Source organism: Orcinus orca, chromosome 16 (assembly GCF_937001465.1).
Source record: "Orcinus orca chromosome 16, mOrcOrc1.1, whole genome shotgun sequence".
In the NCBI taxonomy this organism is placed as follows: Eukaryota; Metazoa; Chordata; class Mammalia; order Artiodactyla; family Delphinidae; genus Orcinus; species Orcinus orca.
The window spans coordinates 16,462,510-16,490,282 of record NC_064574.1 but is presented as its reverse complement, the minus strand read 5'-3'; the positions used below and the strand labels follow the sequence as shown (position 1 = coordinate 16,490,282).

The 27,773-nt window shown below is 54.0% G+C and overlaps 2 protein-coding genes across 26 annotated transcripts in view; one reads left to right on the top strand and one right to left on the bottom strand.

The window, feature by feature from the left end:
* Positions 1 to 7,819, top strand: part of PKIG (cAMP-dependent protein kinase inhibitor gamma) — a 111,373-nt gene extending 103,554 nt beyond the window's left edge. For 13 of the 15 annotated variants that reach the window (XM_033433787.2, XM_033433788.2, XM_049698717.1 and 10 more), the window contains 2 exons: positions 1,241 to 1,414; positions 4,346 to 5,077. In XM_033433787.2, coding sequence (XP_033289678.1) covers positions 1,264 to 1,414; positions 4,346 to 4,425 — 231 coding nt within the window. In that variant the 5' untranslated portion in view covers positions 1,241 to 1,263 and the 3' untranslated portion in view covers positions 4,426 to 5,077. Of the gene's footprint in view, positions 1 to 1,124; positions 1,415 to 4,345; positions 5,078 to 5,110 lie in introns of those variants that run through there. The other 2 variants (XR_007471963.1, XM_049698718.1) reach the window with 2 other exon arrangements.
* The window catches only part of ADA (adenosine deaminase), a 40,980-nt gene continuing 18,792 nt past the window's right edge, over positions 5,586 to 27,773 (bottom strand). For 2 of the 11 annotated variants that reach the window (XR_004484900.2, XR_004484896.2), the window contains 10 exons: positions 21,928 to 21,989; positions 15,059 to 15,181; positions 12,105 to 12,248; positions 11,344 to 11,459; positions 10,076 to 10,203; positions 9,130 to 9,384; positions 8,804 to 8,868; positions 7,082 to 7,211; positions 6,352 to 6,789; positions 5,586 to 5,888 (listed from right to left, as the gene is read on the bottom strand). Coding sequence is in view for 4 of the 11 variants with exons in the window: in XM_033433772.2 (XP_033289663.1) it covers positions 5,875 to 5,888; positions 6,352 to 6,454; positions 7,082 to 7,211; positions 8,804 to 8,868; positions 9,130 to 9,384; positions 10,076 to 10,203; positions 11,344 to 11,459; positions 12,105 to 12,248; positions 15,059 to 15,181; positions 21,928 to 21,989 (1,140 nt within the window). In the remaining 7 variants the exon portion in view is untranslated. The other 9 variants (XR_004484898.2, XM_004272885.4, XR_004484897.2 and 6 more) reach the window with 9 other exon arrangements.

Genomic DNA, 27,773 nt, shown 5'->3' with positions numbered 1-27,773 from the left:
ATATTCTGCTGCTTTTGGATGGAATGCTCTATAAATATCAATTAAGTCCATCTGGTCTAATGTGTCATTTAAGGCCTGTGTTTCTTTATTGATTTTCTGTCTCGATGATCTGTCCACTGATGAAAGTGGGGTGTTCCAGTCCCCCACTATCGTGTTACTGTCGATTTCTCCCTTTATGATTGTTAGTATTTGCCTTATATATTGAGGTGCTCCTATGTTGGGTGCATATATATTTACAATTGTTATGTATTCTTCTTGGACTGACCCCTTGATCATTATGTAGTGTCCTTCCTTCTTTGTCTCTTATAACAGCCTTTATTTTAAAGTCTGTTTCGTCTCATATGAGTACTGCTACTCCCCCTTTCTTTTGATTTCTCTTTGCATGCAATACCTTCTTCCATCCCTGCTTCACCCACCATCTTCTCACACCTGAATTTTTGCAGGAGCCCCCTAGCTGGCCCCCATTCAGGTCTGCTCACCTTAGGTGCCAGAGTCACCTTTGAAAATGCTAATCTGAACATTCATGAGCCTCAACCCCTCAGGGACCAAATTGAAGATGTGATCGGGCCCCTGCCCAACTCAGCAGCATCCTCTTGGCCCCTCTCCCACAGTTCCCCAGCCCACGGCACTTACGTTTCTTCCATCCCACTGTGCCTTTGCTCCACAGAGCCTTCATACGTGCTCTTCCCCTCACTCCTTGTCTAGACTCCTTGTCTAGACTCCTTGTCTATCTATTCCTCCTAGGTTCTCGACTAAAATGTCACTTCCTGACCCCCAAGCCTTCGTCAGGCCCTGGTAGTCACTCTGGTACCCTGCCTTCTCCCTGGAAGTCCGGAGCACTGTGGTAATTACTTAGGTATTAGGTAATTACGCTAAATGACCCAGTAGACTGTCAGCTCCCTGAGGGCAAGGACCACGGCTGACTTGTTCGTTGCTGCATCTGCGGCCCCTAGCCAGTGCCTGGTACGTGGTGTTGATAAATGTATAGATAGTTATCATGAACTTTACTTAGAGAAAACACAAAATATGTTCTTTAAAACGTTGGTGGTGGCTTTTGGGGTATAAAATTATGCATGACTTAGTTTGTTCTTTCTACTTTTCTGTGCTTTCTGTTTTGTTGTCAGCGAGCAAGGCAATAACTGTCGGTTTGTCAAAAGACATCAGTGCTGGGCCCCAAGCTGAGTCCCCTGTGCAGGATGCACCAGGGTTCACCTCTGCGCTCCTGCCCTTGTCCCCACAGGCCTGAAGAGTGATGCGACAGGCATGATGGAGGTCGAGTCCTCCTACTCGGACTTCATCTCCTGTGACCGGACGGGCCGCCGGAACGCAGTCCCTGACATCCAGGGAGACTCCGAGGCCGTAAGCGTACGGAAGCTGGCTGGCGACATGGGCGAGCTAGCCCTCGAGGGCGCAGGTCAGAACCCATGGGTACTCTCGGGTTCAAGCACTCCTGGTGGGAGACCCTCTTCTGGGCTCCGGGACTGGCCTCGTAAGTCCTAGCCTGCCCCCTCTTTCTCAGAGAAGAAACTGCATTTAAATCAGGCCCCAGGCCCACGGTCAGTGGCAGAGGGCAGCCACTCCCTAGGCTAGGGGGTGCCAGTGTCTCAGGCCGTGAGGACCCTCTGGCCAGGCATCCCGGTGCTTCCCTTTCCCCTCAGCCTCCCCGTCCACCCACAGGCCCTGTCAGTTCTCCTCCAAGGTCCCTCCCCAGTCCCTCCGCTTCTCTCTGTCCCCACAGCCACCACCTGGCTCAGGCCACTCCCAGCACCCCGGCGGCCTCTGCCCGGGCCTCCCTGATCCATCCCCGCCCCAACCCTCCTGCTGGACAGCTGCCAGCAGGGTTCATTTAAATCCCCTGTTCCATCGTGCTTCTGCCCCTGCACCCACCCCCCTTCATCTCACGGTTTCCTCTGCTAGAACATCCCTCACCAGTCCTGGCTCCCCCAGGAACCCCACCCTCCCTCCCCGTGCCGTCCCGTCAGCGGTCTGTCAGCCCTCCCTTGTCCTGCGGCCTGGACTCCTCACCAGGCGTGGGAGCCTCCCCGGGTCTCACCCTGCTCCTCTCCAGCCTCTGCTCCCATCTTTCTCCCCTGCGCCTCTGGTCCAGCCTGAGGAAGGGACTTCTGTTTCCTGAAAGTCCCTGATGGGCCTTGCTGCACTCTCCCTCTGTCTGGTCCTACCTGCCCTCCCCTTGCCAGGCTGGCTTTTCCTCTTTCTTAGAGGCCAGACCGCTCTGCTGAGAAGCCGTCACCCCCCTCTCTGGCAGGGGAGGCGCCTGTTCTCTTGGCCGCCTCCACAGCCGCCTGAGCACAGGGCCTCTCCTCTGGGATCCGCGTCCTGGGCCCTCGGTGCCTGGTGGCGTTTGGCACCCGGCAGAGGTGCCTAGTCAGTGGCTGTTCACTGACCAGCACGCCCAGCTGCCACACCAGGCCTGCTGCCAGGCCATCTGCGTCTGCTCTGGTGAACGGTTTTCGATCTCCTTCAACTCAGTGAAGCCACTCAGCCACCTGCCCAGGCCCTCTAATGCCTGCTCCCACCCTCGTCCGATTCGAGATCCCTGAGGTACCTGGTGTCCTGGCAGCTGTCTGCCAGGGTGACGGACAGTTAAAAGGGGACCTGAGGAAGGAGTAGTGCTCACCGCAAGGCAGTGAGGTGCTCCTGGCGCAGTGCAGGCCAGAGTGACTGGCCGAGGGGCCTTCCACTGGCACGTCTGCGAGCCGTGCTCAGTCCAGCGGACTTAACCGAGGGCGTGGGAGTACGGGGAATACAGGTTCTGATCCTGCAGGCCCTGGAACTTCTGTTTGCCTAAAGCTCCCGGGAAACTGAGGCGGAGCCCGGGCAGGGGAGGAGGGGCCACAGCCTTGGCCTGTCCTGAGGCCTGGCGGCCAGGCCTCCCCAAGTCCTGTGTGTTAACGCTCCCCAAGCCCTTTGTGTGCAAACCTTTGTCTTCTCTGATGTTTCCTTACGCGGGGAGCACAAACGTTTCCTTACTTGGCCGAATAATGAAACGTAAACAGCCAGCAGGGCGTGAAGGAATATGAACACACTGCTTGGCAGCACGTGACCGGGAAACTTTCCGAATCATGCTCTGAAACTGCCCTGAGGGAGTCCCAGGGGTGCTGGTTGGAGAGGAAAATGCTTGGGGACCTCTCTGTGGGCCAGAAGAGAGCTGGGACCTGCACAGAAGAAGCCTTGCCCCTGGCTGAGCTGTCCCATGTGCCAGGTGACCACAGAGGGGCAGGGATGTCATCATCCTCACTTCATTGATTAGGAAGCAGAGGCTTGGAGAGATTAAATAAATTACCTGAGGTCCCACAGCAAGGAAATGGCAGAGCGGCAGTTGCTGCGGAATTTAACGAAAATATTCTTGCTCGCCAGGGCGGGAGGCTTCGGACCAAGTAGGGCATCACAGACTGGGGAATCTGCCTGAAGTGCAGTCTAATTTGTCAGGCTTCCAGTGGGCCAGGACATTCTGGGACCCGGCCTTTGCTACAGGCCCTGCCCCATGATAGGAGGTGACCTGAGGCACAGGTGTCCAAGTTCTCCCTGCACCCCTCACTCCCACTAACCCCGCCTCTGAAGCCAGCTGCCAGGGCAGAATGAGGCGGTGTCAGTGACGGTCTTTACAAACCCTAGAGAGCGCTCCTTTAGGCGGCAGCCTTCTGGTTAGTGGAAGGGACACTGCTCCCTTCACTGTTTGGCTCTCAGGCAACTCGGTCCACCTCTCTGAGCCTTGTTTTTCTCATCCGAGTCGTATCATGACCTTCATCACACCTCCAGGCTGCTGTATGACTGCATGGAAAGTACTTGCCAGTCTGCAGCCTCAGGATCTGGGCGCAGGGTAGTTTCTCCCTAGTCACGTGAAGGGCTTAGCCTAAGGATGCAAAGACAGAGGCCAGAGAGGGAGATGGGGGCGGTCTGGTGGGGACACAGCACAGTGAAACAGCGATGGGCTCCACCCCAGCCCCTGCTGCAGGCCACCCCTGGTGCTCCCCTGGGCTGGCATCTTCTGATGCCCTTCTCTGTCTTACAAGAACTACTGTTTGCTGAGCACATGCTGGGACTCTAGACACCCCACACAAACATCCTGACCCTCCCCAGCTACAAGCATCCATCCATGATCCTGGCCTTTTCTTCACTTTAATTATACTAGTAACAGCACATGCACATTTTCTTTGTAGAAATTAAAATGTTACAGACTAGGCTAAAGTTCCCTTTAGCTACTACCCCCCAATCCTGTCCTGCTTCCCAGGGCTTATCCACGGTTACTGCTGTGGCTGGGCCCCTCTGGACCTCTTTCTATGCATTATGTTTGTGTATATGCTCCTTTCTCTCTCCTCTGCAGAAGGACAGGCGGAGGTGGGCACCCCAGACAAGGAAGGTAGCAACCAGCCCAAGAGCAGCGATGGGACCACCTCATCTTGAACATGACCTTGCCCGAGGAGGCTGGAAGAGTGACGCGCCGTGGACGGAAGCCCTGGCACTGGCCCAGCAGCCTTTCCTCTGAGCAATGTGTTCCAGGCAAGCCAGGCCAGACTGAAAGGCAGCCCCAGAGGCTCCCGTGGCCCCTACCCTGGGAAGGCCCTCTGCCCACACCCCCAGGCTCCACGCTCCCACCACCTCCTCACTTGCCCGGGTACACTTTCAAGACACTGTAACCACAGGATGTTATTTATTCAGCAGGTGCTGGGACTCGGGGGCTGGGTCCTGCCACCTGGGTGAACAGCTGGGGCAGGGACCGCATTCTAGCTCTGCCCCCTCTTCTCCAACCCAGCCAGCCTTCTGTGTCAGGACCTTCTTATCCCTTTTTTAAGAAGCACTTTTAAACTTTTTAGAAACTTTAAACCTTTTCTCAGCAGAGAGGGAGGGAGCTGACAATTTACCTTTTATTTTGGAAGCCATTGTAAGTTAAACTCTTTGACCATCTATGCAGCTCTGAGGTTCCCTCATGGAGCTTCACAGATCCATTTTTAGCGAAGGGATCTTGTGCTCAAAACTCTCTGATTAACTCTTTGCCCTTTCTACCAAGATAAGTGACACCTAGGACCCAGGAAATAAATGCTGATGATTTGTGTGATAGGTTTAAGATGATGATTTCTCCTTTAAACAGCAAAAGCAGGGGCTGGGCCTTGTTCCCCCAAGGCCATGATTAGCTGGGACCCATTGCTGCCCCAGGCTTCCACGGAATGAAGGACCTGAGAAGATGCCGGGGTACCGCAGAGGCCAGCACCACACCTCAGGCCAGTATCTGAAGAATCATCTTCCATCTTACCCTCTCTCACCCCAATTCACAGCTTTGGGAACAAACAAAAGGAAGGTTTCCCCACTTAGGACCTGGAGTAGGAGGGGGTTAAGAGTTCAGGGAGCATTTAAGCAGATGAGCCTTCAAGAGAAGCCTGGTTTCTTCTGGACGGAGAGTAGGCTTTGGGCCCCGCTTTGCCCCCCATTCCCATTCACAGAGCCCACCAGGCTCTCGGGACCCTGCTGCTGGGCAGGCTGCCTGCGTCTGGGGGCCCCAGGGGCTCCTTCCGTTCTCCACAAACCCAAGTTGGCCCGCTCTGACCGCAGCGCCCCACACCACATGCTGCACAACCCCAGCTGTTGTTTTCTTTATTAAGCACCAGATTTTCAGCACAGGTTACCAGAGGAGGGAGGGATTCAGATTCAACCAGCCACAGGCCCTGATCCTGGCCCGGGCACACAATCAGAGGAGAGACACGGCCAGGCGGAGGTATACGTGTGTACAGAAACAGGCATGTGGGCTTCACGAGCGTCAGTAGCTGACTCTGGAAATCATGGTCTCCCTGGAAGGAGTAAAGGGAGTTGTGAGGACTCCATCCACAGGGTGAGGACTCAGAGGTGGCCACGATGTCTTCAGGGACACTGCCCTGCTTGCCAAGAGAAGCAGAAAGGTGAGGCAACTTGTAGTACCCAGAACATTAAAAAAAAAATCACAGACCATCAGAGCCAGAGAGGAACTTCTTTCTACAGATGGGGAGACTGAGGCTTAGAGCAAGGAAAGGCTCTGTCAAGGCCACACAGGAAGGAAGGAAGCAGAACCTAGCTGCACCCTGGGCTCAACTCCCTGCCCTTGGCTTTGGGCAGCCCTGGAGATGCCCCAAGTTGCCAAGACCTTGGGAGGGGCTTGAGAAAGGCTCCTCCTCAGACCAGCCTCACAGCATTATGCAGGAAGTGAGCCTGTGCAGTGAGGGAGGACCACCAGCCAGGAAGGCATCACGCATCCCTGGTGCTGCCCAGGAGAGGAAGGGAGGGCATCTTGCTAGAAGTCCCTGGAAAGACAGGTGGGAGCCAGGGCAGGGCACCAGCCCAGCAGCTCCATCAGAAACATACCTGCAGAGGCCAAAGGTGGCATCCCGTAGGCTTTATAGAGCAGATCAAGAAGCTCCCTCTTCTCATCTTCTGGGAGGAAACTGGACTTTGCCGCATTGATGTTCTGGAAGGGCCAGCACGGCAGACAGTGTGAAACCAGAGAGCATAGGAGGGAGTCCTTAGCAATCTAGTGACAGTCCATTAAACATGGGCAATTCATTAAGCTCAGAGTGGCGAGGCCTTGTCCAAGGTCACGCGGCAGCACCCGCCAGAGCAGAGACTGTGAGGTTCTGGGTTCTTAACGTGGCACGACGTGATACACAGATGTGGCAGGGAGGTTGGAGAAACCTTTGAGAGACGGGGTGGGATGTGTGGCGCCAGAGAGACAGTCCTGCAGGGACAGACTTGGGATGTCAGAACCACGGAAATCAAGGGCTCATCCTGGGGTCTCTGAGTGGCCTGAAAAGTGTGTGCAAAATGTATAGCTGAGCACACCTTTCTGGGGAGATGGTTGACAGCTTTCAGAGTCTTTCAAGGCACTTGACCGAAGCAGAGGATAAAAAACCCAGTCCTAGGTCAGGATCTCAGCCGAAGATGTCTTCTCCGTGGAAGGCATCGAACTCCAGGTCTGCCTTGGCCTGGCCTGTTGCAGCAGACTCACCCCTCATTCTCCAGGGCTTCCGGGCCCTGGACAGGACCTGCAGGCCTCACACACTCCCAGGGCCCAGAGTCAAGGCACACACCCACTCACCAGTCTCTTAAACTCCTCTTCAGTGAAGCCCATGTCCTGTTTGGTCATCTGGTAATCAGTGTCCAGGGTGGACTTGAAGATGAGTGGGTCATCCGTGTTGAGGGAGTAATTAGCCTGGTCGTTTTTGAACCTGGACAATGCAGGGGGGTGGGGGGGAGGGGGAGAAGCGCCTCCCATTACTGCTGTGTAAAGTCTCTGCACGTGGACATCCACACTCCTTTGAACCGCGCGGCACCCTTAGACAGGCCTGGAGGTTCTCTTCGTTGTACAGAGGAAGACACAAGTTCAGGGAACTCGGGTGACTTGTCCAAGGCCACATTACTAGCAACTCAAGACTTAAAGCCATCCAGCCAGGCCAGAGCCAGGCAAAGGCAGGAGAGGGGCCGGCTTGGCGAGGCCAGAAAAGCAACAGCCCGCTCTAGCTACCCCCTCTCTGGCCCTGCCCTCCACAGCCGCACTCTGCGAGTCGTCTGCCCCTTCACCAACCGTCCTCAGCCCCCCTGGGATCTGACTCTTCAGACACGCCATGGGGACTGTTCTTAGCATAATCCCTGGCCACCATCTTATTAAATCCAATGGACTTTTCCTAGCTCTAACCTCACCCGACTTGTGGAGCAGAATTTTATACTGTTGACCTTTTCCCTAGATTTCTTGGACACCGCACTCTTGGCTTTCCTCCTGCCTGTGCCTTCAATGTCACTGTCCTGGATTCTCTCCTAGGCCCTCTTTTTTTCTATTCAAACAGAAAATCACAAAAATTATAATCATCCTCCTCAGTTCACTCAGTCCCATGTAATTTTGTTTACCTTGATCTTTTGTTAGTACTTTTATGAATTCATCAGTTTTCCATTAGAGTTCTGAAAATGCTTATTCATTCAGTTCAGCAGTACAGTCAGTTACCAGAATCCTAGGCCCTCGTGCTCCCCCGTCTGCTGAGGCCATCACTTCTCCTTCAACCACCGTATCTCTAGGTGACTCTGAGTCTTTCTCCAGCCCACAGGCTGTATGCCCACATGCCTCCAAGAGCCTCCACTTGGGTGTCCTGTAGGTACTGCACACTCCACACTCCTAAAGCAGCTCGGGCCCGCCTTGTAATCAGAGTGTGAGCGAGCCCAAGCTCCTCTCCTTCTCGTAAGCTTGGCGGACAGACCTCAGTGCTGGCCTGAATATGGTCACCCCGAGTTCTTAGTGAACTTCTGGGTCAGCTTTTCCCTCCTGAGGCCTCGCCCAGGACTCAGTCCCAGGGCAACCTGAAGAAGGGCCAAAGCTTCTTAGGTAAGCCTATGGGGCAGCATCGGGGTGGGGTGGGACGGGACAGGCTCTCCTGGGGAAAGCTTCAGGATGTGCTGGGGGAATGCCCAGAGGGGCCAGGAGCAGAGACCACGTGAGCAAGAGAGACTCATCTTCCTAATTCCTAGGAGGTGGAATCTGGAGTGGGGAAGTTTCCTTTGGGGTAGCAGGGCATTCTGCTATAGCTGGATGAGCTACGGGGCCCCCAGCTGTGCTATCCAAAGGCTGGGTGGCCTCAATCAAGTTACACCACATCCAGACTTTGGCTTCCTCACTTGTAAGACGGGGACAATAGCGCCCGCTTCCCAAGCATTTGAAGAGCTTTCACACCCAGGAGACCCCGCAGGGACCAGCGCCCAGTCCCTGCATCCCCTTCCCACCCTTGGCTTTCCTAGTACAAAACTGAACGGAGCCCAGGGGACCTGGCCTCACCGAACGACTGCATGCTCCGTGCCTGGCTTCCAGGTGCCGGTGAGGTAGCTGGACCAGGGGCAGACCTGGAAGAGCAGGCCGGTGGCTGGCATGAAGCCCCCAGGGCCGCGCTGACCCCCGTCCCCAGGCCAGCTGGCGCCACCTCCTCCGGCGCCGTTCTTGCCCCGGTCACAGCGGCCCCCTCGCAGCCGAGTCCCAGGAGCCGTCAGTCCTGCCTTCCTCCCCCCACCCAGCAGCTCCAAGGCCCGCGGCCCACGCTCCCCGCGGCTGCTGGACCCTCCGCGCGCTCCACCGCTCCCCTGATCTCCCCCTCCCCGGCCCCTCACCTCGAAGTGCATGTTTTCCTGCCGCAGCCTGTTGTAGAGGGCCGGGTCCTCCAGAGTGTGGTAGCCGTGCCCCAGCCTCTCGGTCTTGAGCACGTCCACGGCCTGTTGACAAGCAGCGTGGAGCCCAGCACGGGCTGCGGGGCGAGCGGGGAGAAGGGCCCCACCGCCTGCCCAGCCACTCACCTCTCTCACCACCTCAGCCGAGCCCACCTCCCCGGCGTGGACCGTGCGGTGGACGCCGCTCTTCACGGCCTCCTGTGAGGGCGAGGGCTTGGTCAGGGGCGGCCTGGGGCTCGGCTCCGCAGGCCCTGCCTTCACTACTCTGGGGCTGAGTCAGCCTGGCTGGCTCCCAGACAGGGAGGTCGGGTGGGTTCCGTTTTTGTAATCATTTAAGTGGTAGTCCTCCTTTATTAGACAGTTATTACGACTCAGACACTGGAGGAAATGGTTTAGACACCTTACGTCATATTCACAACTGCTCTAATCCCTATCTTACAGGGAGCGGGGAGGCACTGAAACTCGGGAGAATTAGGTATCACGACCAGGGTCAGACCGCTAGGAAGGGATTCCAGAGCCCCTACTCTCCACCCCATGCTTCACCCCTTCCACGGGAAGCACAGCACGAGGCTTCGAGACGTCTGCTCCAACCCAGTCATCCCAGCAGATGACACAGGCCCAGAGAAGAGACAGTCTCGCCCAAGGTCACACAGCGAATCATTAGGCCGAAAGGCTCCAACACAGGACCCTCCAGCACCAAGTGGGGTTTTTTCTTTCATACCAGATTCCCAACTTCTAGAGCTCCTAGACCCAGTCACACGCACTTGGGAGCCCAGGAGGCCTCGTGATCCCCCGTTGGTGTGCCTTCCTGCTACTGGTATAGAGACCAGCTCCCCATGGGGTTCCCCCAGAGCCAGCCTCTCCTCTGCCTGCATCCCCCAGGACCCACCGCGTAGGCCTGCACGTGTTCAGGGAAGAGGGTGCTGCCTTGGATGGTCTCATCTCCGGCCAGGTCGATGGCCACCACGGTCTGCTGCCGGTACTTCTTACACAGCTCCACCACCTCGGGGGACCAGTCTGTGGGCGAGATGCCCGCCGGGCCTCTGGCAGCAGCACGGAGGAGAGAGACCCTCCCCGCCCTCCCACCCAAGGCCAGCACAAGGCCCAGTGTCCCATCTTCAAGGTCTGACCCCGCGGCCTTCGGGGCCTCAGCATCCTCTCCTCGCAGAGGGGGGCCGTGTGCTGTGGCTCACGGTCACAGCGAGGCTTTGCCGAGGCCGCACGTGTGAGACAGCGAGGTCAGGGCCTGGGCTCGGTAAACGACAAATAGCAATTCTCTCTCAATCCCCACACCCACCCTCAACTTAGCAGATGAGATGGAGGTCCGCACAGTTTAACATTTAAACCTAAAACAGCTCCCACTAGTGTTACTAAACACGTTGCTAACGTTGGTCATTGTAAAGTGTTTTTAAAAGAATGACCGACCACAGGCTTTGGAACCAGATGGCCCTGGGTTCTGCTCCGGGCTTTGTGCCTTCCTGATTGAGCCTCTCTCTACCTCAGTGTCCTCATCTGTCCAATGGGGATAAACGATGGTGGTCCTGTCTCCTAGACCCCTGTGAGGATTAGAGAAAATACCCCAAGCCACTCTGCACAGGGAGGCCCTGCAGGTTGACACTAGCCCCTCACCATGGGCTCACTACTCCTTAGAGCAGAGAATGGGGTAACTACGATCACCTCCTGTGACAAGGCACGTCTGAGATCCAGAGAGGTGATGTGACCTGGAGAGAGTCACACAGCGGGGCTCTGCCTTGGAAGCACAAGCCCTGGAGATGTGACCAGTGTCAGTCACAGGGAGACCCCTCAGGCCCTGGCGCTGAGACCTAGTCCCAGGTTCCACAGCCCTGACAGGAGGGGGCCTGGCCCACAGGGTCTCGAGGGAGGACTGCAGCCTGACAGGAACCAGGCTTAGGCTTTTCTCTGTCGTTCAGCCTCCCTTGACTTTAAGCCTCCTGCAGGTCATGTGGCTCCCAGGCTCAGCCTCCCTGGGGAGAAAATTCTGTTGCAGGTAGTTCCGAGCTTGCCCAGGAGGAAGACCCGAGGTCCAACTGATGGGCTCAAGAGAGACCATGGGGACTGGTATGGCCCCTGTGCCCGGCCAGGAGGTTGTGGTGGCATCAGATGGGCAGCCAGGGACGGGGCCAAGGTCACACTCACTGGGCTGGTGGCGCATGCAGCACAGGATGGACCGCACCTTCACCCCGAAGTCTCGCTCTCCGTCTTGCAGGCCCTGGTCCACTAGACACACCACCTCATCTGGGGTGAGGTCCCCTCTGTGTGCAGAGAAGAGTAGGGGTGGGCCTGAGACAAAGACAGACCTAAAGGACAGCCCTGGGACTGGGACAGAGGAGGGAGGGGAGGCGGGGGAGTAAAGAGGGGAAGGAAAGGAGGAGAGAAAGAGGAGGAAGAGGGATCTTCCAGGAGAAGCCCTCAGCCCCACTAACCCACTGCCTCTGAGGAAAGGACGAGGGAGATAGCCCCAAGCCCTAGCGCACCCCCTTCCAGCTTCCTTGGAACTGCCTGGACGCTTCCAGACCTGCGAAGACTGTCCCAGTTCGGGGGGTTGTCAGACACAGCCCTCCTCCCACCCAAGATGGAGAGCACTGCTAAGCTAAGCTCACCTGTTGTGATTCCCACTTGTCCACAAGTATCAGAGTCATGGCTAGAAGGGAGCAAGGTGGTTGAGTGGTACCGCTTAGACATCCCTGGGGTCCAGGCAGAGGGGCAGGAGTGGGCCAAACTCACTTTGGTTGCAGGGTTAGGATAGGACCCCTAAGAGTCACTGGATAAGCTGTGGGCCAGTTCAGGGAGCCAGACCGAAGTCTTGCTTGGGCCACGGCCTCCCAGGCTGCCCCTGGCGGTCTTGGGTCAGGCCACCCTGCCACAGCACCAGCACAGCCCTCCAGACGGCCACTCACTCAGCCTGGTTCCAGGGGATCGGCTCCACTTTGGAGTTGGCCAGCAGGTGCGGGCTGTAGCGCACCTCCACGTACACCACACCCTCCTTGGCCTTCATCTCCACAAACTCGTAGGCAGTCCTTTTGATGGCCTCCCGGCAGCCCCTGGGAAGGGAAGAGAGTGGCTGGGGACAAAATGCCCCAAGGCCCTTGGGAGCTCCAGGAATAACAAAGCTGTCCCCTGCCCATAGCAGATCAAACCCATGTGTGGCCCCCCAATCTCTCATCACCCAGGCCAAAGCTCCAGGCATCTGCTGGAGAAAATCCTAGAAGCACAGCACGTCCTGTCAGCTCTGCTTCCAAACTCGATGCCAGTTCTCGCCCCCTCCGCCCTGGTTCTAACCACCTCACCTCTCTAACTGGCCTCCTGGTCTCCACGCTTGCCCCTGTAGAGCAGCTAGCTCAATCTTTTAAAAATGGAAATCAAAGAGGGAATTCCCTGGCAGTCCAGTGGTTAGGACTTCACGCTCTCACTGCTCAGGGCCCGGGTTCAATCCCTGGTCGGGGCACTAAAATCCCACAAGCTGTGCAGCGTGGGCAAAAAAAAAAAGGAAATCAACATCACTCCTCCACTCTGAACCCTAATGGCCTCCCACCTCGTAGAGTAAGTCTCAACCCCACCTCCCAACCCCACAAGACCTGCGTAATCTGGGCCCTTGCCAGCCTCCCGCTCCTTCCATGACTCCTCCAGGGTCTTCTTTCTGTCCAGCGAACAACCAAGCTTGTTCCCACGTCAGGGCCTTCGTGTTTGCAGCACCCCAGCCTGCAGGCTCTTCACCCAGATCACCCTATGCTCCCTCCTCCAGCCTCACCTCCTCGGGGAAGCCTTCCCTGACCACCTTATTTTATTTTTATTTTTTTAATTTATTTTTAATTTATTTATTTATTTTTTGCGGTACGCGGGCCTCTCACTGCTGTGGCCTCTCCCGTTGCGGAGCACAGGCTCCGGACGCACAGGGGCTCAGCGGCCATGGTCACGGGCCCAGCCGCTCCACGGCATGTGGGATCTTCCCGGACCGGGGCACGAACCCACGTCCCCTGCATCGGCAGGTGGACTCTCAACCACTGCGCCACCAGGGAAGCCCTGACCACCTCATTTTAAAACATCTCCTCACCCTTTTTCACCTCTTCCCCTGGGCTTCAGTTCTCTCCATGGCCCTTCTCACCACTCGACATCACAGATCACGTGGTTTCTTTATTAGCTGGCTTTCACCTCCCCAACTAGAACGTAGTCTCCATGAGACAAGGACCCCTCCCTCTGTCTCGTCGGCTACGATCCCTCAGCCAAGGACAGAGCCTAGGACATTGCAGCCACTGAAATATTTGTTGAGTGATAGGTGTAGGCCAGCAGGGAGGAGAAATCGGAGAAAAGGACACACGCAGGCAACAAAAAGCCGAAATAGACAAGGGGGGCTGCACCAAACTAAAGAGCTGCTACACAGCAAAGGAAACCATCAACAGAGTGACAGGCAACCTACCAATGGGAGAAAATATTTGCAAACCACACATCTAATAAGGGGCTAACACCCAAAATGTGGAAGGAACTCCTATGATTCAGTAGCAAAACAAACAACAAAAACTGATAAAAAGTAGGCAAAGGACCTGAATAGACATTTCTCAAAAGACATACAAATGGCCAACAGGCCCATGAAATGGTGCCTGACATCACTACTCACCAACGAAATGCAAATCAAAAGTGGCTTAAGCCTTCAGGAAGCTGGTCCTCTTCCGTCTTGTGGCCCAGAGACAGGAGCCACCTGGGCAGTGGCGTGGGAGACGCTCCTCGTCCAGGGGAGAGGCAGCATGTATGCCAGACCATCTGCTGACCCAGGCCAAGGATGGGGGCAGTCGATGCCTTCCAGGCAGAGCCCAGAAGCTTCCAGAAAGCAGCCAGCAGCCTTGGCATACATCTTCCTTCCCCAGGACTCCTCATTCCTGTCCTGCCACTTACCCAGCCAAAGGCCTCCACCGGCCTCACACACCTTCCTCACCCGTCCTCCAACAACCCATCCTCCAGACCGTTCCTCAGGTCCAGCCCTCTGGACAATATCACAGCCTTTCTCTCCCAAGGCCCAGTCCACACTTTTCTCCTCCAGGCAGCCTTCCCTGACTCCCCAGCCCCCTCTACATCTTCCCCCTCCTGAGCTCTGGCAGCACTGACCGCCAAGGCCCCATTCTCGCCTGCCTTGGGAAACTCTGCCTCGTGCCAGGAGGCTCAAGGCGACATCAGGACGAGAATCTGGGCTTCACCCCTTGCCAGCTGTGTGGTCCTGGGCAAGTTCCTTCACTTTCCTGAGCCTTCATTTCCTCCTCTGCAAATGAGGAGTGTGTCTAGCTCACAGGACTGTGGACAGCTACAAAGAGAATAGTTCTGTGAACTGTACACACATTATATTCTTCTATATCTAAGATATTCTGCTATCAAAAAATGGAATGAAAAGTAACATAAAAACAGCAGTGCCTGGCTATCGATACAGGTAGCAATTGTCCTCCTAGTAAGAGGAGGCTTGCTGAGGACAGTGCTGTGTCCATTCCAAACCCCAGCCCTAGGAGGTAGAGAGGGTCATAGGCCCCATTGTCTAGATAAGGGAACTGAGGCCCAGAGAGGGCAAATTTGCCCAGCGTCGAAGTTATTTCTTGAAAGAATCTGGTACTAGGATCTATGTTCTTAACCCCCACATTCTGTCACTTTTCTATAGAAGTTGAAGGAGGTTCAGCCCATCATACCCATTTTCCAGAAGGGGAAACCGAGGCCCAAATGCTTGGAGAGATTCGCAGGAGTGCACACAATGGTGAGAGGCAGAGCAGGGTTATACAGCGCCTTCTCCCACCCCACAGGCTGAGGTGTGCAGGCAGCCCGATGTGGGCACAGGGACCGACGCTGCCCAGGGTTCAGGGCCGGTGGGAAGACTTACGCGATGGCGGGCATGTAGTAGGCGAACTTGGCCAGGAAGCCCGGGAGGCTGAGCGGCTTGTCCATGCCGATGATGTCCTGCAGCTCCTCTGGTGTGTCGGCAGGGAGGGTGATGCCCCGCTTCCTGGGGACAAAACAATGAGGGTGATGGACAACCCTGGGCAGGACCTTACCAACTCCTTGCGGGGGGGGGGGGGGGGGGGGCATCTGACCCCTCTCATTGGACAGATGGGAAAACTGAGGCCCAGGGCATATAGAACCAGGACCTGAATCCTTCTAGGATCTTCTGTCCCCAAGGCCATGACCAGCCAGCAAATCTCAAGGGGGACAACTGGGGTTAAAGTCCATTTAAAGTGCACATGAACACACACACGCCCCCTAGTGCCTGGGGACAGGGAAGTTGCCAGGGCAAGCACTTGGTAGAGCCGGCTGGTCGCGTGCCAGGTCAGGGGTTATCAGGGCAAGAACTGCAGCACACAGTGCCTGGGACAGGAGCAGGCGCCAGACTTCCCCCCACCACCCTCCCTCTGGCCGGCACACCAGGGAGGCTGGCCTGGCCCACTGTGCTGGGAGAGGGAAGCCAGCCCAGCCATCCACCCTGCCAGCACTCTCCCCTCCCTGACCACAGCCTCCCACACACGGCTGGGCCACGGCAACCACTCGTAAGGGCTGCCGGAGAACGGCCCTTCTGGTCTGGGGCCTCCTCCTCTCCACTAGCATCTCCACCTCCCCCCAGCCAGGACCAGCAGGGTGCAAGGCTGGGCTGCCTTCCCCGCTTCTCATGCTCCAGCTTCCTCTACTCCTCCTGGCTCTGTCCCAACTCATGGGTCACCCCCTGGCCTCAGTTTTCCCACCTTTAAGATAAAAGGGACAGGCCGAGGACACCTGTCAAGAAATGCTTCTACCATGAGGGACAAAAGACCAAAGGCACTCTACAGAAACAGAGAAATGCAGAGAACAGAAAACTTAAAAACCCAAAATGAATAGCCTCAAAGAGAGGAGACGATGTTACATCCTTGAAACAAGAGCATCCCTTTTTAAAAACAGGACATTCAGAAAGTAAGAAAGAGCTCTTGGAGACTTGGAAGAATATGGCCACGCCCATCAGGCTGTAATAAAAGGAATGGAAAATAAAGTTGAGAAAATCCTCCAGCAGGTAGAACAAAAGACAAGATAAAAAATAGGAGCAAATGGGGGCTTCCCTGGTGACGCAGTGGTTGAGAGTCCGCCTGCTGATGCAGGGGACGCGGGTTCGTGCCCAGGTCCGGGAGGATCCCACGTGCCGCGGAGTGGCTGGGTCCGTGAGCCATGGCCGCTGAGCCTGTGCGTCCGGAGCCTGTGCTCCGCAACGCGAGAGGCCACAACAGTGAGAGGCCCGCGTACCGCAAAAAAAAAAAAAAAAAAAAAAGGAGCAAATGATTAAGAAAATTATGTGATTAAACCAGGAGGTTCAGCCTCCAGTTATCCACAAAGCAAGAACAGAAGATAGAAGGGAGGACATTGCCAAAGAAATGGAAATTCAACCCAAGTGTTGAAGTCCTTTAATAGCTTGTTATTAAAATATTTCCCTACATAAATACCTGTTCCCTAAACCTCCTAAATATGCCTTCTTCCCCTTCTGCATGACCCCAGAACCTATGAGTGACCAGTGGGTATCACCACGGGGTCACCCTGTTGCCCAGTTTGCCAGTCAGACTCCCATCCCTGCGAGACGCCCCCGGGGAAGATGAAGCCCCGGGTGCAGTCCTAGCACCGAGGTCAGGTGCTCAGCGCCCTTGGGCCTTCCCCTGCTGGTCAGTCTGCCTCAAGGTCACCCTCATGAGGCCATCCCCAGTCACCGTAGCCTCTGCAGAGCCCGTACCAGTTGTTAGATACTATATTTTGGTTATCTTTCTGGGAGCTGGTGGGTGGAAGGCAGAGGAGGTGTGGCTAAGGCTCCGACCCCCATATTCCCAAGCACAACGGCCACATTTGCCCCAGGTCCCCTGGACCGATCCAGAGATCCAGAGCTTTCAGTCCTCTCCCTCTGCACATCAGCATCTGAGGGCCCACGATGTGCTGGGCACTGGATGGATAGCCGTGACCAAGGCAGACCTGTGTGTCTGATCGTCCCCTTTCCCCTCCCCCCAAACCCCTCCCCCTCCCAGGCTCCACATTTCCTAATACGGCTCCTCCATCCATCCAGCTGCCTGAACCAGAGACAGGGGGCTCCCCCAGACTCCATCTCCCTTACCCATCAATAGCCGGTCCCCAAGTCCTAATAATTTCTTCTTAAATATTTCTCCAACTAGTCTCTTCTCCAGCCTCTCTCCTCAACAGCCACCCGAGAGAGCTTTTTACCCCACAGATAGAGTGGCCTGGGAAGGCCTTTCGCAGGGGGTGACATTTAAGCAGAAGATTTAGACTGTCCTTTTCCCCTGAGGGAGCAGGCGGAGAGATCCAGGCAGGCGGGGTCGGAGCCCTGCCGAGAGCCCCAGGCAGAAGCAGCGAGGGATTCCAGGGCAGGGAGGCTACAGTTCAGAGCAGGGTCAGTGGTAGATGAGCCCACTGCCAAACGGGGGCTTCGCAGGAGCTGGGACCTTATCCTGAAAGCAACGGAAGCCACCGAAGGATTCTAAGCAGGGGAGTGACATGAAAAGATGTACTTTTTAAAGAGCTCCTCCTGGCTGTGGTGTGGGGAACAGACAGAGGGAAACAGGGCAGAAGCCAGAGCTGCCACAGCGGTCCCCTAGGGGACGATCCAGCACCTCACAGGGGACCGGGCCTCCGGAAGCTACTCAGACTGAGCTGTAAAGATCCTGTCTGGGGCCCAAGGTTGAGGCAGGAAGGAGTTGTTCCTAGGTCCCCTGCCACCCACAGCCACTAACCGCAGCCAAGGCTCCCTCCACCCAGGGCCAAGCTCAGCTCTTAGATGGCCCTGTTTCCCCATAGCCATGGCCATGCCCCGGGTGCTGCTCAGTCCTCCACGCTGGGTGACACACTGAGAGCCCAGTATGGAGTTCAAAGTCCATCCTCCTCCTGTAGGTACCAGATCACCCTGGGCAGGAGCTGTCCCCTTGAGGACCTCCATATCCTTGTCAGTAAAACACAGATGGTATTTTGTTTTCAAGGTACAGGGAGGAACGAATGAGACTATTTGTGTGTCCAGGGAAAGATGGCAGACTCTGAAGCCCAATGGCCTGGGTTTAAATCCCAGCTGTTATTTAAAGGCTGTGTGGGACTCCCCTAGTGGCGCAATGGTTGAGAATCCGCCTGCCGATGCAGGGGAAACGGGTTTGACCCCTGGTCTGGGAAGATCCCACATGCCACGGAGCAACTAAGCCGTGCGCCACAACTACTGAGCCTGTGCTCTAGAGCCCGCGTGCCACAACTACTGAGCCCACGTGCCACAACTACTGAGCCCACATGCCTACAGCCCATGCTCCACAACAAGAGAAGCCACCGAAATGAGAAGCCCATGCACCGCAACAAAGAGTTGCCCCAGCTCGACGCAACTAGAGAAAGCCTGTGCACAGCAACGAAGACCCAAGGCAGCCAAAAATAAATAAATAAAATTTTAAATTTTTAAAAAAAATAAAGGCTGTGTGACCTTGAGCAAATTACCCAAACTCTCTGTTTACAAGATCTGGCATGTTTGAGAAGAGAGGTTAACACAGGCTTTGTAGGACTTCAAGGAACGTGTGTAGGCTTTGGCTTTGACCCTGAGCACGGCAGGAGGGTTTGAGAAAGGAAGTGACCTGATCACTCTATGTTTTGAGATGACTCTTCTGACTACAGTACTGTGGGGACAGTAGATGGGGGAGGCCAGGGTGGACACCTGGAGACTGGTCAGGAGGCCACTGCAATAGTCCAATGGCTCAGACCAGGATGGTGACAGGGAGGAGACAGTGGCCAGACTCAGAATGTACTTTGGAGAAGAGCTGGCAGGGTCAGGAAGGAGACTGAGAAAGAAGTTAAGCCCCCGGAGAGAAGATGGAATAAGAAGAAACAGGTGAGGGAATTCCCTGGTGGTCCGTGGTTAGGACTCTGTGCTCTCACTGCCGAGGGCTGGGGTTCAATCCCTGGTCAGGGAACTAGGGTCCCACAAGCTGTGTGGTGCAGCCAAAAAAAAAAAAGAAGAAGAAGAAAATGAAACAGGTGAGGGCTTCCCTGGTGGCACAGTGGTTAAGAAACCGCCTGCCAATGCAGGGGACATGGGTTCGAGCCCTGGTCCGGGAAGATCCCACATGCCGCGGAGCAACTAAGCCCGTGCACCACAACTACTGAGCCTGCGTTCTAGAGCCCGCGAGACACAACTAATGAGCCTACGTGCCACTACTGAAGCCCGCACGCCTAGAGCCCGTGCTCGGCAACGAGAAGCCACTGCAACGAGAAGCCCGCGCATCACAACGAAAAGTAGCCCCCGCTCACTGCAACTAGAGAAAGCCCGCATGCAGCAATGAAGACCCAACACAGCCCAAAATAAATGAATAGATAAATAAATAAATTAAAAAAAGAAACAGGTGAGAACACAGTCAACTGAGGCCCAAGTCACAGGGGCAGAAAAGAGGCTACTGGATTTGGCCAGGGTGAGGGAGGGGCCACGGGCCAGATGCTGCCCTCCTTCCCCCTCTCAGCCCAGCTCACTCACAGCTGGGAGTCCTCCAGCGTGTTCTGTCCATATCCCAGTCTGACCAACTCCCCGGTCCCCCTGCCTGCTGACCTCAAGATCAAACTCCAGCTGGATCAAACCCGCACCCACCTCTCTAGGGCCCATGGAGGTGCCTAGACAGTTCCCAAGATGCCAAATGGTTGTGGGAAACAGAAAATCCGACCAGTTGCCCCACAAGGGCTTTTCCTTTTCCTCCTCCCTCTACCCCGCCCTGGACACTCTCACCTTCTTGCTCCGCTAATGAGCACTATGTGACCCTTTAATGAGCACCTGCGATTAGACCCCATCTTGGTGCCCGGTTAACCCACCCTAATGGCCTCATTAAGGTCCCTGAATCAATAACTGGCACTTGACATGGGCAAAGGACAAGCAGAGATAATCCAAGGGGCTTAACCCCAGTGAGTCAGAGCCAGAGGTTCCAATTAATAATATTATCGTTAAGTGACATTTATGGAGCATGTAGCCTGCTCGCCCTCAGCTAAGTGTTTTTTGTGCAATACTTTACCCAAACCTCCAGCTGGCAGGGGCAATGGTCAGGGGTATGGACCCGGAGTCACACCTGTGTTTACGAGATAACTTACTTCCCCTATTCTGGCTCAGTTCCCTCGTCGGTAAGACAGGGTCAATAATATACCTATCTCACAAGTTGTCACCAGATTCCAGTAAGTCAATCCAGGTACAACATTTAAAGCAGTGCTTGCCATGCAGTAAAGGCTAATATACTTACATGATAAGTTAAATAAAAATTAAATCAACAACAGCTTCCTAGGGCAGAAAAAAGTGCAACAAGAAGGAGAAGCGTGTTCTTGCCAGAACCCTCTCAGGGAATTGGAAGAGACAATTTTTTTTTTTTTTTTTTTTTTTTGCGGTACGCGGGCCTCTCACTGTTGTGGCCTCTCCCATCGCGGAGCACAGGCTCCGGACGTGCAGGCTCAGCGGCCACGGCTCACGGGCCCAGCCGCTCCGCGGCATGTGGGATCTTCCCGGACCGGGGCACGAACCCGTATCCCCTGCATCGGCAGGCGGACTCTCAACCACTGCGCCACCAGGGAAGCCCGCAAGAGACACTTTTAAGTGTCAGGGCAAACGCCCAAGGATCATCAGTTCTCTCCTAAGGAGTGGGTGTCTGGATAAGTGAGGGGGTTCTGGCTTATGAAACAGAGGGTTCAAATTTGGATCCAGAGCTGAACTGCTCCAAGCAGTGAGGAGAGGCAGAGACCTCCCAGCTCCAAACAAAATGAGCACAGAACAAACCCATGAGGAACAGGAGAGGTAGGGGGCGGGAGGGACCCCATCTCCCAGGTCAGCTCTGGAGAAGGTCCTGTTCTTACTTTCAACCTACAGAGGCTGAGGCCACAGCAAGGAAACAGTGTGTCCAGATTTGAATCCAGATCCACTGGCCCTTGACGTCCTTGCTTTTAAGTGCTAGACCCCAGAGAGGGGATATCATGAGCCCTTGAAATGTGGGGAGGGAGGGCAGACCTCCCTCACTGGGGATGCTGGGGGCCCTTTGGCCCAGCAGCATCCACGAGAGCAGAGGCAAGAGGTACGTTCTCCTTTGGAAGATGCAGAGATTTGGGCCCAGAGAGGGGGCACCACTTCTCCGCGGCTCCCAACAGGTTACCATCGTGAGTAGGAAAATCTTGGAGGGTCAGATGGCCCAGGGTCAACTCTTGACTCTACTTGTTCTGTGGCCTTGGGCAACTGCCTTCACTTCTCTGAGCCTGCTCTCTTCTCAGTGACATGGGGATGGCAATGCTCTCGTCCTCCAAGTGTGGAGGGATTAAATTCGCTGACTCAGGAGAAGGCTCAGCCCAGCCCTGGGAGATGCTCAGCAAATGGTAGCAGCGTCCTATGCGGGTGCATCACCTGCCACAGGCTCTCGGTTGAGTCAAAGAAACAGTGACTGGTTCAGCCCTGGGAACCGCGTGCGTGCGTGCGTGCGTGTGTGTGTGTGTCTTTTGGTGTCTCTCTGTGTCCGTGTCTATAAAGTGGGATAAGCTTCCCCTGGCTCACCTGGCAGCAGGTAGATAAAAGTCAGAGGCACAGAAGGCAGAAGCCTTGGGCTGCGGGTCTCTGTGCCCCACAGACCACCTTTTTCTAGGCTGGGGGCTGGCTTGATTCCACAGGGATACAGGAAGAAGCAGCAACCCTGGAATTCTCCAGAGGCGTCTGGGTCAAAGTTCCTAGGGAAGAAGGCCTCTTATCTCTGGACTTACCTGCCATAATATAAGATAGTTTCAGGCTTGATGGCTCCATCCAGATGGACGTGCAGTTCTACCTGCAAGGGCGCAGAGGAAAAGGAGAGAAAAACAGACACCCATGAATGCCTGAAGGACCTTACAGAGGGTCATTGTTAACACTAGCTGTGATAACCGTTAGTCACCACAAACACTTCACTAAACTGTTCACACGCATTATCCTGTTTCATCCTTGTCTGTGGGGTGGGTTTAATTATCATCTCTGCCTCTTTCACAGTGGAGAACACTGAGGTTCAGAGAGGTTAAGTAACTTGTCCAAGACCACACAGCTCTAAGTGATGGAAACAGGAACCCAACCCAGTGCCTTTGTTCTTAACCACAGCTGCTAAGTGGCAGAACCGGAATTCTAACCCAAGCCCAATTCTGAAGCTGGTGCTCTTTAACACGAGGCCAGCCATGGGCCTGGAGGAGCGACAGAGCCTCAGCCACCATGCAGGCAGATCCCACTCTCGGCCAACTCACCAAACAAGATCCAGCTCTAACAAAAAGGATTGGCCACAGACCTTCTGGACTAGTGAATACCTACAACATATTTCAAAAATCAGTCTCCATTTTCAAAAGCATGTGTTACTGAAAATGAAACATAGCTTATCAGGAATCAATATTTGACAATAAGATCCTTCTAGGACTCCAGAAAGGGCACCAGATACTTGGCCATCTTGGTGATCCTCTCCTACATGCTCAGCCCCATGGACAATACTCCATACACAAGGCCAAGAGTTTAGCAAGGACTTTGGGGAGAGCCCATCAGGCTGGATGCCCAGCTCTGCCTCTTCTCTGGCTGTGTGATCTTAACAGTTTACATTTTATTTATTTATTTTTGGTCGCGTTGGGTCTTCATTTCTGTCCGAGGGCTTTCTCTAGTTGTGGTGAGCGGGGGCCACTCTTCATCGCGGTGCGCGGGCCTCTCACTGTCGCGGCCTCTCTTGTTGCGGAGCACGGGCTCCAGACGCGCAGGCTCAGTAGCTGTGGCTCACGGGCCCAGTTGCTCTGCGGCATGTGGGATCTTCCCAGACCAGGGCTCGAACCCGTGTCCCCTGCATTGGCAGGCAGGTTCTCAACCACTGCGCCACAAGGGAAGCCCTGGCTGTGTGATCTTAGACAAGACACTTGATCTCTCTGAGCCTCAGTTTCCTCAACTGAAAACAGCTGCAAAGATTGCCTCCCTGTCCAAGAAGAGTTTAAGGATTTAAAAAGACAGTGTAGAATGATGAAAAATCTGAAAGAGAAATTAAGGAAACACTCCCATTTACCATTGCAACAAAAAGAATAAAATATCTAGGAATAGACCTACCTAAAGATGCAAAAGACCTGCATGCAGAAAACTATAAGACACTGATGAAAGAAATTAAAGATGATACAAACAGATGGAGAGATATACCGTGTTCTTGGATTGGAAGAATCAACATTGTGAAAATGACTACACTACCCAAAGCAATCTACAGATTCAATGCAATCCCTATCAAACTACCAATGGCATTTTTCACAGACCTAGAACAAAAAATTTCACAATTTGTATGGAAACACAAAAGACCCCGAATAGCCAAAGCAATCTTGAGAAAGAAAAACGGAGCTGGAGGAATCAGGCTCCCTGACTTCAGACTATACTACAATGCTACAGTAATCAAGACAGTATGGTACTGGCACAAAAACAGAAATATAGATCAATGGAACAGGATAGAAAGCCCAGAGATAAACCCATGCACATATGGTCACCTTATCTTTGATAAAGGAGGCAGGAATGTACAGTAGAGAAAGGACAGCCTCTTCAATAAGTGGTGCTGGGAAAACTGGACAGGTACATGTAAAAGTATGAGATTAGATCACTCCCTAACACCATACACAAAAATAAGCTCAAAATGGATTAAAGACCTAAATATAAGGCCAGAAACTATTAAACTCTTAGAGGAAAATATAGGCAGGACACTCTATGACATAAATCACAGCAAGATCCTTTTTGACCCACCTCCTAGAGTAATGGAAATAAAAACAAAAATAAACAAATGGGACCTAATGAATCTTAAAATCCTTTGCACAGCAAAGGAAACCATAGACAAGATGAAAAGACAACCCTCAGAATGGGAGAAAATATTTGCAAATGAAGCAACTGATAAAGGATTAATCTCCAAAATATACAAACAGCTCATGCAGCTCAATATCAAGAAAATAAACAACCCAATCCAAAAATGGGCAGAAGACCTAAACAGACATTTCTCCAAAGAAGATATACAGATTGCCAACAAACACATGAAAGAATGCTCAACATCATTAATCATTAGAGAAATGCAAATCAAAACCACAATGAGTTATCACCTCACACCAGTCAGAATGGCCATCATCAAAAAATCTAGAAACAATAAATGCTGGAGAGGGTGTGAAGAAAATGGAACCCTCTTGCACTGTTGGTAGGAATGTAAATTGATACAGCCACTGTGGAGAACAGTATGGAGGTTCCTTAAAAAACTAAAAATAGAACTACCATATGACCCAGCAATCCCACTACTGGGCATATACCCTGAGAAAACCATAATTCAAAAAGAGTCATGTACCACAGTGTTCACTGCAGCACTATTTACAATAGCCAGGACATGGAAACAACCTAAGTGTCCATCGACAGATGAATGGATAAAGAAGATGTGGCACATATATACAATGGAATATTACTCAGCCATAAAAAGAAACAAAACTGAGTTATTTGTAGTGAGGTGCATGGATCTAGAGTCTGTCATACAGAGTGAAGTAAGTCAGAAAGAGAAAAACAAATACCATATGCTAACACATATATATGGAATCTAAAAAAAAAAAAAGGTTCTGAAGAACCTAGGGGCAGGACAGGAATAAAGACGCTGATGTAGAGAATGGACTTGAGGACACGGGGAGGGAGAAGGGTAAGCTGGGACAAAGTGAGACAGTGGCATGGACATATATACACTACCAAATGTAAAGCAGATAGCTAGTGGGAAGCAGCCGCATAGCACAGGGAGGTCAGCTCGGTGCTTTGCGACCACCTAGAGGGGTGGGATAGGGAGGGTGGGAGGGAGACGCAAGAGGGAGGGGATATGGGGATATATGTATGTATATAGCCGATTCACTTCGTTATACAGCAGAAACTAACACAACGTTGTAAAGCAATTATACTCCAATAAAGATGTTAAAAAAGAAAAAGACAGCGTAGGTGGGCGAGTCGGCCCACAGGAAGACAGCCCCTGCCTCTCAGCCAGCGCGCTTTCCGCAGGCTGTTCAGAGAAGCACAGCAGGTGCTGGGAAACTGGGAAAGCAGCTGTCATCTCCCCGTTCCAGGTCGTGGAAGAAACTCTTCCCCAGCCAGGCAGAGAGCCAGAAAAATTTTAATAAACATCTCTATCAGGGTGGGGCCTTCTCTGGAACTTGGGAGCCTGGACAGGAAAGTGGCTGCCTTGGCTGGAGAGGGAGTAGCCAGGGAGCCACTGGCCCCAGGGCATCCTGGAAGCACCCACGGAGCTGCCTCCTGTGGGGGAAATCCGGCCTGGGGCCCATGGGAGGCCAGCAGAGACGGGCCGCCAAGCCTCCCTATCAGGAGGACATCCAAGTAATCACATCTCTCCGCAAGTCACTCAGCAGCAAAGGACCACCTCTGTCACAGACCCTGCATCCGGGGAGCTGTTGGATTCCCTGATGAAATGAATTCAATGCCCACTCAGCCATAAGTTTATTGGGTTCTCAGAAAGTGCTTCCAGTGCAGGGAACTGCCAACCAGCTGTTTGACCTTGGACAGGTGACTCCACCTTTCTGAGCCTCTGTTTTCTTATCTTTAACCTTCACAGGGCCATGGCGAGGATCCAGCCAGAGAGATGGGGTAGTGCTGTGGTTAGAGCTGCAATCCCAGGCTCCTCCACTCACTTCCTGGGTGACCTGGAGAAAGTTACTTCGCTTTCAGTGCTCTCATCTGTCCTGGGGGGAAGATGACATGCCTTCCTCCCAGGGCTTCCTGAGACTTAACCACTTAACCACGTGACTGCACGTAGCGTGCTTAGATCAGGACTCAGCACGTAGCAACAGCATTTAGCATAATAAGCATAACTAAGAATCCCTCATTCACCAAATAGTTGAGGCCCTGCTGGGTGCACTGGGGATGGAGAGATAAACTAAAGTGACAGAGTCCTGCTCCAGTGAGGCTTACAGTCCAGCAAGGGAGAGAGACATTAAGTAAATGTCACGTTGGTAAATGTAATATCACAAGCCAAGACAACTCCTGGGAGGGACAAACACAGACCTACCAAAGAGGTAACAAACAAAAGAACTCGCCCAGCTAGAGGGCCAACGATGGCTTCCCAGAGAAAGCAGCGCTTAAGCTAATAGCTGAAGGATGAAGAGGAGCCAAGTAGGCAAAGGCAGGGGTGAGCAGGAAGGCTGGAAGAGCATCTAGGCAGAGGGAACAGCATGTGCGAAGGCCATGCAGTGGGAGAGGATGTGGTGGACGAGAGGAACTGAAATGGGTTCAGAGAGGTGAGCGGTTGTGGAGCTGGAGAGGCTGCAGGGGCACAAGGAGGATCGGGTTCCAACCTGAGAGCAACAGAGAAGCCGTGACAGGATTTGGAGCTGAAAAGGACAAAGCATAGAAAGACCAGTTAGAAGTGGTCTTGTGAAGCTTATGAGCGATGATGGTGCCCTGGACCAGGGTGGCAAGGCAGATACGGCAAAGCAGGCGGACAGGAAGCCATGTCAAGGATGATGCTTATGTGAAGTCGGGACACCTCTGAGACCTCCGAATGCGCGTGGACGGACCCAGTGGCTGTGCAGGTCTGGAGCTCTATGAGGTCCAGGCTGGAAATAGGAGTGGGAATATAGATGACTGAGGCTGTGATTTTGAATGAGCTCACCCATGAAGGGAACGTCGAGGAAAGAGCATGGGACAAAGGCTGGACGAGCACCAGCACCCAGTGGCTTAGAGAAGAGGGTGAGCCTGGAGAAGAGCTGCCAGAGAGACGGAAGGGAAACCAGGAGTGTGTGGTGCGCAGAAAGGCAAAAGGCGATCAGACTTCGAGAGGGAGGAGTCACCCCCTCACCAGGGTCAGTGCAGAGGGCTGAACGGAAGTCCCGCAAAAGATGTCCACATCCTAACCCCCAGAACATATACTTCCACAGAGGGCAAAGGTGGGATTACAAATCTTGAGAGGAGGAGTTTTTCCTGGATTTATCTGGATGGGCCCTACACCCAGTCCTCTTTCTCCTTATAAGGGAGGCAGAGAGTTTTGAGAGACACACGCAAGAGGAAGCAGCCCTGGGACCACAGCAGCAGACGAGAGCAACGCGGCCACAAGCCAACGGACACCTGCGGCCACCAGAAGCTGGAAGAGGCAACAAATGGTTACTGAGAAGCTGGGGGGAAGGGTCCCTGTGAGAAGAAAATAGAGGAGGAATCAGCCAGGGGGAAGGAACAGGAAGGAGAGCGAACAGGCGGAGGGACATGCAGGCACTAAGTGTCGGAATCAGGTGGTGAGAGATGAGGCCGGAGAGAAAGTTAGGGGGGTGGAGGGCAGGGAGATCTCACAGTAAAGGGCGATCCCCTGAAGGGTTTTGCACGGGGGAGTCACCTTTTAAAAGCTACCTCTGGTTGCTGTGTGGAAAGCAGGCTGAAGAGAAGTCAGAACAGAGGACAGAGAGCTGACACAGTGGTCCAGGTGGGAGATGAGCCACCACTGGGAAGACTTGCTGCAGCACCAGACGCAGCACGTGCTCAGGGAGCCTGAGCTGAGCAGTGAGAGGGAAGGAGACCTCAGAGAGCCCCCGGGCTGCAGGAGACTAGAGTGCCCGGCGGGAGGGAA